The 12,441-nt window shown below is 36.2% G+C and overlaps 1 protein-coding gene across 3 annotated transcripts in view; it reads right to left on the reverse strand.

Moving 5' to 3' along the window:
- Positions 1-2,899: 2,899 nt before the first annotated feature.
- The window catches only part of rasgrf2b (Ras protein-specific guanine nucleotide-releasing factor 2b), a 511,409-nt gene continuing 501,867 nt past the window's right edge, over positions 2,900-12,441 (reverse strand). For all 3 annotated transcript variants that reach the window (XM_051929617.1, XM_051929616.1, XM_028804694.2), the window contains 4 exons: positions 12,222-12,301; positions 11,628-11,745; positions 9,826-9,894; positions 2,900-5,005 (listed from right to left, as the gene is read on the reverse strand). In XM_051929617.1, coding sequence (XP_051785577.1) covers positions 4,913-5,005; positions 9,826-9,894; positions 11,628-11,745; positions 12,222-12,301 — 360 coding nt within the window. In that variant the 3' untranslated portion in view covers positions 2,900-4,912. The remainder of the gene's footprint in view (positions 5,006-9,825; positions 9,895-11,627; positions 11,746-12,221; positions 12,302-12,441) is intronic.

Raw genomic sequence — 12,441 nt, forward strand, 5'->3', positions numbered from 1 at the left:
CTGTGTGCATCCAGGTGTCCGTGTGTGTGTCTTCTGGTGAAGTGCACATGCGCGGGTCACGGTGCAATGCGCGATATTACTGTCAGAGAAAGTTACAAGTGTTTTATGGAAATACAAACCAGTATTACTGCGAGACGAAATTAAAGGTACACAATACAGTGACTCATATTACAGCCACATACAAGCCAGTATTACTGTCAGAGGAAATTAAAGGCATATTACCGACACGCATGCCTGTGTTACTGCCATAGAAAATTAAAGGTATATTACGGACGTACAAGCCAGCGGACGTACAAGACAGCATTACTGTCACAGAAAATTAAAGACACACAATGCACGGTGGCAGCCCACGAAGAACGGTCAGCTCAGCAAGTAAACATCAACAAAAGAAAGGCTGAAAGAAAGAAAAATACAACCAACAGAAAGAATGAGGTCAAAGTCCCTTGCCATTTAATATAGACTGTTCCTACTAATGTTTATGCGCTACTGTTCTAGCGCCCGTTATTGTAACGGGCTAAATGACTAGTACATCTATAACCTTGTTTGTCTCTAAAGTACAGTAGCTTCTATTAGTTTTACCTTTCAAGCTCTGCTCTCACATTCCCTAAGCCTCGTAACACGCCACATTTACATTTAAAGACATGTTTGTACTCTTTGTTCAGTTTCAATGTTCAAAGGATTAACAGGTTAAGCATTAAGGACAAAATTCTTACATTTTCACTTTTGATTGCAGTTAGCTTTAGAAAACCTGATATCCTTTTCGCTTTTTGTTGTCAGCATTCAAGTGAAATTGATTTTAGTTTCAAGTTTCTTATCATAAATTGGAATATCCATTCTTTCTTGGATAAACTTACTTATGGTTAATTTAATTTGATTTCTAATTTCGGTAGAGTGTCACAGCAACAGTGGGTTTGACATTGGTTTTGTATTTGTTCATCTAGGCAGTTACTTGTCTTTTTGTCTCGATTATAAGAGAATGTTTATGTCCCACTCTTTTTAATAGGTTTTTTTTATGTTACATACCCTTTAATGGACTTGATTTTTTGTGGATGGTTCACTTATCTAATCTGTGTTATCTTTACTTATACTATGTCTGTTTATTCATATTTTATATTAAAGCTGGCAAATATGTTTGTGTTGTGCATGTGTTTCATCAATTTGTGAGAGAGCTGAAAATGTACTGAAGAAAGATTTGTGGTCTAAAAGTGTCAGTGTCATTCCTCCTCTCCTGCATTTAATTAATGTGTTTTCATAGACTGTAGCTGTATTTTCCTGATGTTAACTATATTTTCTTACAACTAGTTTTCATTTTTAAGAATTTGATATTTTTATACATAACCTTCAGACCTTCAGGAAATATTTCTGTCTTTTGTTTCAAACCCCACTATGGTCTGTTCCTTTAAGAAGATTACCAGTATCTAAATCTTTGCATTGTGTCACTTTCTACAGTTGTACAATGTTATATTAACTTTTCCTTTAATACATCAAAACTATTCAAGAAGTGATTATTACTTATTTGAAATTAACTATTTTTTTCACGTTTACCATGCAGTCATGATGTCATAGTAATTTTGGACAACTCTACATATTGGAGTTCATAATAAACCCTCTGACTTAAGGAAGAGGTAGAAACTCAAACCACATATATTTACAAATGTTGCCTTTCTTAAATCTGTATTTAAAATCTTAAACATCTTTCACTGTCTCGGTATATAAAAATGAATTGTAGCAAGCATAATTATTTATGTGGAATGAGAAATAACAGAGGTTAAAAAATGCTGGTCTTGCTGTTATCATATTCTCAGACTGATTACAATGTACACGTTATCTTAAAGCAGAAGTGTAACTGTTAATCACATTGCTATTAAACAACCATATATTTCTCCCCATTAGCATACTGATATGTTGATAATGTACTCTGTTTCAAATATAACTTCTAACAAAAAGAAATCTATATAAATACGTATGATGTAGACTTTATCAAACTGAACATAACTTTCTTTCTACCACTTCTCTTTATTCTACTAAAGAGATATAATTACAAGTGTTCCCTGAAAGTGCAATTATGGTAAAACTATACCAGAGCCTCCATAACAACACAACTTTAGATAATGTGAGATGACGTTAAGAACACAATCTAACAATCAGAATTTCAAATAAGTAATGAGAATCAACCTTAGTTTGATAATCTCTTCTTCACAGTCCAAATGTGTACATCAAACCTGTTTTTCCTGACTGAGGAAAACCTACCCAGATTTATACCCTACCTTTGACAATGTCTTCAAGTGACCACATCCCTTGGTCTTTACTTTTTAATTCATCATTCTCAGAAATAAAAACCTCCACACCCTCTACAACTCAATCCCATTTTTTTGCCAATGAAACCCGAGTTATATATTTTTAATTCTTTTTATCTTCCAGGATAGAATTACCACTCCAAAGTTTAAGTAACTATTTATCAGTGTAAGAATTAATTCAGAGCACATGCAAGGTCACTATTATTTTCTAAATCTAGACTCTGAAATAATGAAAAATTCAATGCTGTATAATCCAATATATGTTTTTGAGACCAAAAATATATTTTATATTTACAGATTTTAACTGTTAGATGGGTTTTATCTGGGTATGCACAATTCTAAACTATTCTGCTATTTTGTAAATTCGGAAATATTTAAATACTGCACAGTCACTATAGTTAAAAAACACACACACCTGATGATTAATGCTAAGGGAAAAAAAGAAAAACTTCCAAGTACAGTACAATAGAAACAAATGAATTACGATGCATATTAATTAAATGTACCATTGATTATCTCTCTGATAATTAACCCAATACTTTAAAATCATTTTGGGCTTACAAATCATGTAGAGCAATATTTTATGATACTAATAGTAATGAAGCAGGTTAAATTAGTTTGGTTTATGGGTTCCTTTTGTAATATAACATATTTTTTGTGTATCTGCAATAAGCATGTATTGTCTGTGAACAGGCCATTGTTTCTCTTTCTCTTGTAACATTACTGAAGTTCTTTTCCCTTTTATATTTAGTACTCTTGATAGCTAATTCATTCCATACATAGAGGCAACTTAAATTAGAAAATGTACATAGGCAAATTTAAAACAGTAGCCTGTAATGTGCAAAATGTATTAATTTGGGAATGTTTTTCAAGGGGTTAATGTAATGACCATATACAAACTCGAATCATGTAAGATTTCATTTTGATGGGAACTAAGATTTATGTCAAAACTATACATATTCTTGAGACAAGGAAAGAGCCAGCTGTACAGAATATAGCTTGTAGATAAAAACACAAATGTATTCTTCCTTCTCATAAATGTACAAACATGCAATATGGATAGATGCAATTAGTTTCATCGAGACATCCTAAAAATTTGAATATGAAAGTGTCTCTATTTAAGGTTATATTCATCAAAAAGTGGGTGTCACATATAAAACATGTTCATTTATGTAGATAAGATTCTATTTCTATAAAGCAACAGGATACCACCTAGAGTATACCTGCCCCAAGTTCATGTCAGATCATCACAGACTCCCCACTTGTTTTCTAAAGAAACATACTTCTCAGGAGGGACCTGAGTCTCTATTTCCATAATACTTTGGCAGACTACTGTATCAAACATTATTATCAAATTGCTATATCCTGTACCCATATACGATACTATTTACCATATTTAAACAATGCATGCTCAGCAATGTGTTTTACTGATTAAAAATATCACACTTCTATTTTGGAAATGAGGAATTCATTACATTTTAAAGAGGAATCCTAGAGGTGTACAGCTGGTCTTCCCTGCACAGTATCTACACAGTAGTTTATGACTAGAATAATTTATTTTAATATACATTTTGCTAACCATCTTGCTTCTTGATATTGACAGCTACCAACATCATTTAAAACAAAATATCTATTTCATTTGTAAGAAACTTCTAAAAACATTTTTCGTTTCTACCAGCGACTCAGTGGCAATTAGAGTATAGTATCTGTTTCTGTCTTTATGCTAAATGAATCATTGTGATTATTTAAACGTAAGCATTGCATATTAAATAGCTGTAAGTGTTCCATAGTCAACAAAACCTTCTCTTCAAGACTATGGTGTTATTTTTACTGAGATTACCCTGGATAAAACTAAAAAGGTGGAGCAGTTTGTAGTGTATCGCACTTACTAGGGGCTGAAGGGATCATCATGCAAAGTTTCAAAAACATTTCAAGGTGTTGTTTAGTTTTCCTGTCTTCTACAAAATGAATATATGTGTAAAGCAAACAGTCACTCTGATAATCAACCATATTTAACTGTTAACTAGCTCACCTAATTTCATATTTTAAAATTAGAATCAAGTAATATTATTCTAAAATTATTTTTACATTCAATTTACAAACATAAATCAGTGCTTATTTGGGTCAAGTGTGGGATGAACAAAATTATCACCTGAGCTCTTCTTGCAAATCTGAGCGCAGAAGAACTAAAAAGAAAATGAATCAGTCACAGTGTGAAGAGATTTAAAAATGAAATCTGGAGCGGAATGTATTAAAGCAGTGCAGTTTCTAAAACTGTCACCATCACTCCTATAGATATTTCATCAAACAGGTTTTGTCCATTTCTAAAAATGGTCTTCTACCTTCGTTCCTTCAGCCATAAAGATTCTTTGTGACTCAGCCAACAATTTTCACTAGTTAGCCATTCACGTTATCTGTGCTCCTGGTTCTTTACTGCCATCCGCCTCCATTTCTTCTGGCCAAATGATTTGGTCTTCCTCTCTGTTGAGCGCTCCTTTCAAGATGCTCTTTGATTCTTCACATTATTTCCTTTCTTACTAAGGGCCATGCATTTCATAAAGGCATTCCTTAAACTGTCGCCCTTCCTGCGACAAGTACTGAAAGTGATCTCTTGCTCATGCTGGAAGCCTGGGTTCAATTTTTAGAGACAAATCGTAAAGAGTGTCTTCATCCATGATAAGGGCTTTGTCAAGTAAGTATTGAGTGACCTGCAAAACAACAGAAGTACCATAGTTAGTTTACTCCTGTCAAATGTAATGATGAAAAGATGTTTGAAACCACTACTGTGCATGCATTCTTTTATGCTTGCTTTCTAATGTACAGTATATTTTGACAAACTTACATTAAAGCATTTATTTCAGTAAAAATAATGCTACTTTATGAAAACATGTGTAAGTTAATTCAACACGGGAAAATAATAAAGTTAGTAACACAGGAAAAATAATAAAGTTAGTAACACATGTCAACCACTAAACTTTCATCAGATTCCTTCTTAGGACCGGAACTTAGAGAAGAATTAGGAGAAAGAGTAAGATAGATAGATAGATAGATAGATAGATAGATAGATAGATAGATAGATAGATAGATAGATAGATAGATAGATAGATAGATAGATAGATAGATAGATAGGTAGATAGATAGATAGATAGATAGATAGATAGATAGATAGATAGATAGATAGATAGATAGATAGATAGATAGATAGATAGAGTTTGTCAGTGGAGCAGGACAGTGACAGCAGTCTGTCGCTGAAGCTGCTCCTCTGTCTGGAGATGACACTGTTTAGTGGATGCAGTGGATTCTCCATAATTGATAGGAGCCTGCTGAGCGCCTGTTGCTCTGCCACGGATGTCAAACTGTCCAGCTCCATGCCTACAACAGAACCTGCCTTCCTCACCAGTTTGTCCAGGCGTGAGGTGTCCTTTTTCTTAATGCTGCCTTCCCAGCACACCACCACGTAGAAGAGAGCACTCGCCACAACCATCTGATAGAACATCTGCAGCATCTTATTGCAGATGTTGAAGGACGCCAGTCTTCTAAGGAAGTACAGCCGGCTCTGTCCTCTCTTGCACAGAGAATCAGTATTGGCAGTCCAGTCCAATTTATCATCCAGCTGCACTCCCAGGTATATATAGGTCTGTACCCTCTGCACACAGTCTCCTCTGATAATCACGGGTTCCAGGAGGGACCTGAGTCTCTTAAAATCCACGACCAGTTCCTTGGTTTTGCTGTATGAATGTACAAAGTGGAGCAAAGCAGCTTCCAAAGGTGAGGTAAAAAGGAAATATCTATTGTGAATTACGGGTTTCAAACCAAGTAGGATTCATTTTTATTATTATTTTGCCTCCTTGTCAAATTTAGAGATTTTTTTTTTTTCATTGTACTTTTAGCACCAACTTATGCATTTTCTTGCTAGTATATATCAGTGGATACAATGGAGAACACAGATATTCGCCTTTATTTATTAATTAATTATTTTAGCTATGCCATTTTGTTACACCTTTGTAACACGTAACTATCATCACTTATGACAAGTTGAGCTACTATATACTAAAAGGAAAATGAATAGCTTTACCCCCTTTGATTTAGTGTGTAACAAAGCTACATATATCCATCCATCCATTTTCCAACCCGCTGAATCCGAACACAGGGTCACGGGGGTCTGCTGGAGCCAATCCCAGCCAACACAGGGCACAAGGCAGGAACCAATCCCGGGCAGGGTGCCAACCCACCGCAGGACACACACAAACACACACCAAGCACACACTAGGGCCAATTTAGAATCGCCAATCCACCTAACCTGCATGTCTTTGGACTGTGGGAGGAAACCGGAGCGCCCAGAGGAAACCCACGCAGACACGGGGAGAACATGCAAACTCCACACAGGGAGGACCCGGGAAGCGAACCCGGGTCCCCTGGTCTCCCAACTGCGAGGCAGCAGCGCTACCCACTGCGTCACCGTGCCGCCCGAGCTACATATATTTAGAATTTAAATTTAAATTACAAAGAAATACAAAAGAACAGGTTAGAACCCACAACCAAGTTGTAATCTTTAATATCAGACCAAGAGGTTTACTTTACAGGCCTGTTTCCCAAGATGGGGGATCTCTTTTTTTCCCCCCAAGTACCTTCCTTTTTTTCCAGTTCTTTTTGTTTCTACCTTCCACAAGATGATAACCTTCCTGTAACCTTGCTTCACTATAAAATTGCTTCCTATCTTAATATTACCCTAGGAAATCTTTTCAAAGTAAAAGCTTAGCAAGGAATTCTGGTTTCCATAACATCCAACCCCTTCTTAGTGAAAAATTATAGTTTATTGTGGCTTTGTCACACTTTGATAGTTGTTTTAGGCACTGCCATTTTGTATGTCTGAACATTATGATGTTTTTTGGTTGCTAGATTCATCATGGACACGTCACATGATGCGTAACATCATGGTGGCCACAATATAGATGATACTTGTAGTCCTGGGCATTAAATATGTAGAAAACTTTGTTGCAAAAATAAGGGAAAACTTGTTGAGAAAACCTTTTATTAGATTGTAATTAGGTTCTGAGAACTCTTCTAGTTATAATATTCTGGTTATAGTTCTGTTTTTTTTAGCAATATTGATTTTACAGATGTCCCTTAAACTTAATTAACAATTTCCTCACCTTCAAAGTTTTGACTTAAGCTTCATCCCATCTATTCTGTAATGGCTCAAAAAATCTCTGCCTGTCAATTTAAAATTGTGTGCATCTGGACCTTTGTTCTTGGCAGTCAGGACAGCAGAAAAGCAGAGGAGTTTATGGCGACTTGCTGTGCAGTTGTAATTAGGTGTGACATGATGTAAGCAGCACATGACAGCATGGATAAATCATAATACCTGTTTGAGATATGACTAAGTAATGACAATGGTGCATGCCCTTTGCAGTTTCAAAACAGTGGGTCGTTATGTGTTGAATCTGGTCAATCAATGTCACCCAGCACAGTTTCTGGTGTTCTCACAGGCAAACAGTCCACTGCTGCTTAGTCTTCTCACTGTGGAGTTTGCAATCAATAGAGTGGAAAGATTAGAGTGCAACACTACTGATATTTGAACATGTGTGCAGACAATCTGCTGTGACTGGCAAGTCTTTAAAGATGCTCTGGGTTTACAGTTTAGCACTAGGTCCACTACCATTCATCTCACAAAAAATGTATTGTACTCTGGCTTCTCAGCATGCTATAGTGTTTAGTAATGGCAGACTGCCATATGACTTACAGTTCGGTGACCACTACTAGCTCAAAATGAAGAATCTGGGCAGTTACTTAAACTTTGTTCTCCATTTTAACATGTTATTGATTCAGCTTTTAAAATCAAAGCTGGGATATTAAAATCCCATGCTGATTCTGCACTGTGTAGTGTAGTAATCCAAAGATTTTATGAAATTATGTCCAGGTGAAGTTGATCGAGCTGGCCTGTGGGACATTCTCAGACTTCGTGGGATCCCCTCAAAGTTTCTGAATATCATGGCTGGCCTGTACACTGGTACTGTGAGCGCTGTGCAGAGTGGAGGAAGAACCTCTGCATTTTTCCCAGTTGATTCTGGGGTTCATCAGTTTTGTGTTCTTGCTTCTACTCTGTTCAATGCTTGCATGGACTTGATGTTGGGCAAGGTTGTGGGGTCCAGTAGCTGTGGGGCATCTGTTGGCGAAGAAAGATTCACTGATCTTGACTTTGCTGAAGATGCTGTGATCTTCACAGAGTCAATGGAGGCTGTAATCAGGGCTCTCGAGAGACTGAGTGAGGAGTCTGAGTGTCTGGGCTTGCGAGTATCCTGGATAAAAACGAAGATCCAGGCATTTAATGACCTCTTGGGCACAGCCATCAGCAGTGTGTCTGTCTGCAGAGAGAGTGTCAACGTTGTTGAAAGGTTTACTTACCTCGGGAGTGACATTCATGTCTCTGGTGACTGTTCCAATGAAGTCAGTAGATGGATTGCGAGAGCATGGAGGTCATGATGTCGCTAGAAAGGGCTGTGTGGCGGTCCCCATATCTATTCAAAATGTTGAAGGTCCAAGTCTTTAGAGTCATAGTGCTTCCTGCCTTGCTATATGGTTGTGAGACATGGATGCTATCTAGTGACCGACTGACTCCTCGTACTGTGTCTCTTCGGAGAATCCTTGGGTATCGTTGGTTTGACTTTGTGTCGAATGAGCAGTTGCTCATGGAGTCCCGAATGAGGCACATTACCTGTATCGTGAGGGAGCATCAGTTATGGCCCAATGGCCATGTGGTGCAATTCCCTGGCTGCGGCAGATAGAGGGTGATTTCTGGAGGGTGGGACTGGACTGGGTGTCTGCCTGGGGGGTTGTCAACCAGGATTCTGAGCTATTTCGTCATGTGGTGAGTGTGGCAATGTTCTGTACCAGTGCATGCTCCCCAACCTGACCTGACCTGAAGGTCTACAACAGACAGCCCTACTTTGAATTACTTATGGTATAAGTATAATAGATACCGATACTTTTGTTTGTGAGAATTACAAACTAGGCAGTGTAACATTTTATAGAGGAACATTAGCCATTCAACCTGATACGTAACATTTTCAAGCAAAATGCAGGAACAATGCATCCAGGGAAATTATATTAAGCTTTTAGATTAGGATCTGAAACAGGTATGTGACACCATCATCATTCATGTCTATACCAGTGTTGAGAATTTTGTCGTTTATCACATTTTTGATATTTTTTTCATATGTTCTGTACATTTTTCTTTTTATAGCATTAAATTATATCCTTATGTGACATGTAAAGAACATTGTGATGGTGTGCACTGTGAAACATACCGTATGAAACAAGCATTATTTACAACATGCAGTAAAAGTATCACAAATATTGTACCAATAGGACACAGTAAGTATTCTTTCATCAATTAATGTAACTGAGAAGGAATGAAAACTGAACAAAACTAACCAGACCAGTCTTTTTTTTCTTTACTTGTGCCACATAGATCATTTTATCTTAGCATGAATGTGACAACTTGTTTAGGCAGAGAATAGCTGCCTACCTTTGGCTGATGGTCTATTCTGTATGGGGTCTGCTGAAACTGACGAATCTCTCTGATGATATGGGATATCTGTGAACAATGAAACATAATATTAAAGCATGAATAAAATAGTATGTTGTCATTCAGTTAAACTACAGAATCTGCAGTTTGAAAAATGTATTTCACTTTCATTTGCAAAAAGTTAACTACAATTGTACACATATATTTTGATCCATTGTACTTTTTTACACAACTTCATAAATCATAGGAATGCACAAATGAAACAAATAATTGCATACTTGCTTAAACCCATAATGCTACTTGTGTTCAGTAATCATTTGTGCATGTGTTAAGTATCTTAAAAACATAATGGATGGTATTATTTTTGACATTATTTAGTCTTATTTTCAAAGTGTGTTTTAAAATGTAATTAGTTTTCAAATTTAAAACTGTGTTCTGTTTTGTTACACTGTTATTTGTGTATTTAATCTATGGCTATTACACTTTTAACACACTTTTTATGAAATAGATCTCAGATTCCTGTTTTCAGTTGTTATTTACATGATATATTTTGAACATTAATAATACAAGGCATAGCCTAAAATGCTTTGTGTCTGGTCTATTAAGAGAAACACGAACAAAAACCACCAAAGTTTTATTTTTCAACATAATCCTCATAAACACTAATACTACAATGGTAAAATGTTTACAATTTTGTATGCCACTCTGGATAAAAGTGTTTGCTTACAAAATAAATATAAATGTACATGTAAATTTGGGTATCTCTTCAAACATGGGAAGAGCTTGTAGACACATGGGTAAACAAGAGGGCAGGTGTGGCCCATCCATAGTTTTGCACAATAGCCTATGCATCCCTTTGCTGTGCACTGAGTATTTCTTTCTGCAGCTAGATAATTTTAATAACGTGCAGCTTTAAGAGGCACAATGCGACCTTGCACCAATGATTTATGCTCATGGTTTTGGATTGTTGTCAGATGGTTTATTGTCTATTTTTAATTCCTGCCTGTTCCTTTAGTATTTATTTCCCAGAGTCTTTCTTTAACCCTTTTAATGTGCATTTATTTTTTTTACATTGTGCTCGCAGTATCTCATGGGAGTTGGTGCAATGATCTGCAGGATGACCCAAGCTGAAACTGGAACAATTTAAACAGAAATCATAGCATTTTAGTATGGTTTATTATATTTTTGTTGTTATTTACTTTTTACAATTTTAATAATTCTTGCGGATTCTGCCATTATCCTGAAATTTTTGAAGCTAACTGTTATGACATCACACATAATTAAAGTTCAACGGTTTCCTTGTAAATTTTCAAGAGGGGTTAAAGCATAACCTGAAAGACACCTATTTCCTAAATACAGTAGGTCACTATATTAGGTCTACAAAAATACAAATGACAATCTAAACAGGAAATTACTCATCATCACTAAATGTGCACATTTTCAGATTAGGATGAAACCATTATCATTAAAACAATTTGCTAAATATACAGTATATAAATTTGAGAAGGTGCTTATTGCATCCACAGATACTGTGTACACTGCGGTGGGCTGGCGCCCTGCCCGGGATTTGTTTCCTGCCTTGCGCCCTGTGTTGGCTGGGATTGTCTCCTGCAGACCCAAGTGACCCTGTAGTTAAGATATAGCGGGTTGGATAATGGAAGGATTGATGGATACTCTGTACAAAGAATAATGAAACTTAATGTCTCATTAAGTGGATTTGTAACCTGAAGAATTGCTGTTATCAGAGAGAGAATGACGAATACATTTATTGGGACTCTCGGTTTGCCTTTTGCTGCACTCACCATTCTCATCTTGGAAAAGTTTACAAGACCTTCCTCTGTGAAGTTTGGCGTTCCCTCTTCTATAAATGCTAGATCTGTTAAATACATTCCTAGATAAGGAACGCATGGTGGATTACAACTGCAAGAAATGTTAGAAAAAAATAATTTAATAAAATCAGGAGTAGGCAGGAAAACTCGCTATATCTTTATCAAGAACAACTGCATTGACACCTTAAAAATGAAGTGCATACTGGGAAAAGTTTCAGAAAAAAAATTGCTTCACACTTCTTGGTTCTCCTCCCCTTCACTAGTTCTAGGTTCCCATCTTACACTGTCAGTCAAGTCCAGAAATTTGTATTATACTTGACCAGCTATGACAACTACTAATAATGGCAGAGTTGTCATGTGTATAGAGTACACTGAAGTTCTTACTTGCATGTCTGAACAACATGTAACATCACCATGATAAACAAGAATGTATTAAAAACATTCTATGCATGTTATCAGATATCTTAGTCTTACTTTTCCTTTTAACTTGAAAATACATTTAACAATTACTGTTACTCCACCCTTGTAACACACATTAACACTACTACAGACATGAAGAATTCTTACTTTTTAAGTGTTTCTCTGAGATTTTTAAATCTTCCTTCTGATGAAACAATTTTCTGAAGCTTATCCATAAGAGCTTTTGTCTGAAAATACATAAAACAGTTAATATCTAAAGTATACTAATAGCTTTCTACATTTTACTTTCAGATTTGCAGTGCTGTACATTTTCAACTATTCCCCTATCAGCGCATGCTCCCAACCTTCTCCTCCTATCATGAAATAT

This window comes from Erpetoichthys calabaricus, chromosome 7 (assembly GCF_900747795.2).
Source record: "Erpetoichthys calabaricus chromosome 7, fErpCal1.3, whole genome shotgun sequence".
Taxonomy (NCBI): Eukaryota; Metazoa; Chordata; class Cladistia; order Polypteriformes; family Polypteridae; genus Erpetoichthys; species Erpetoichthys calabaricus.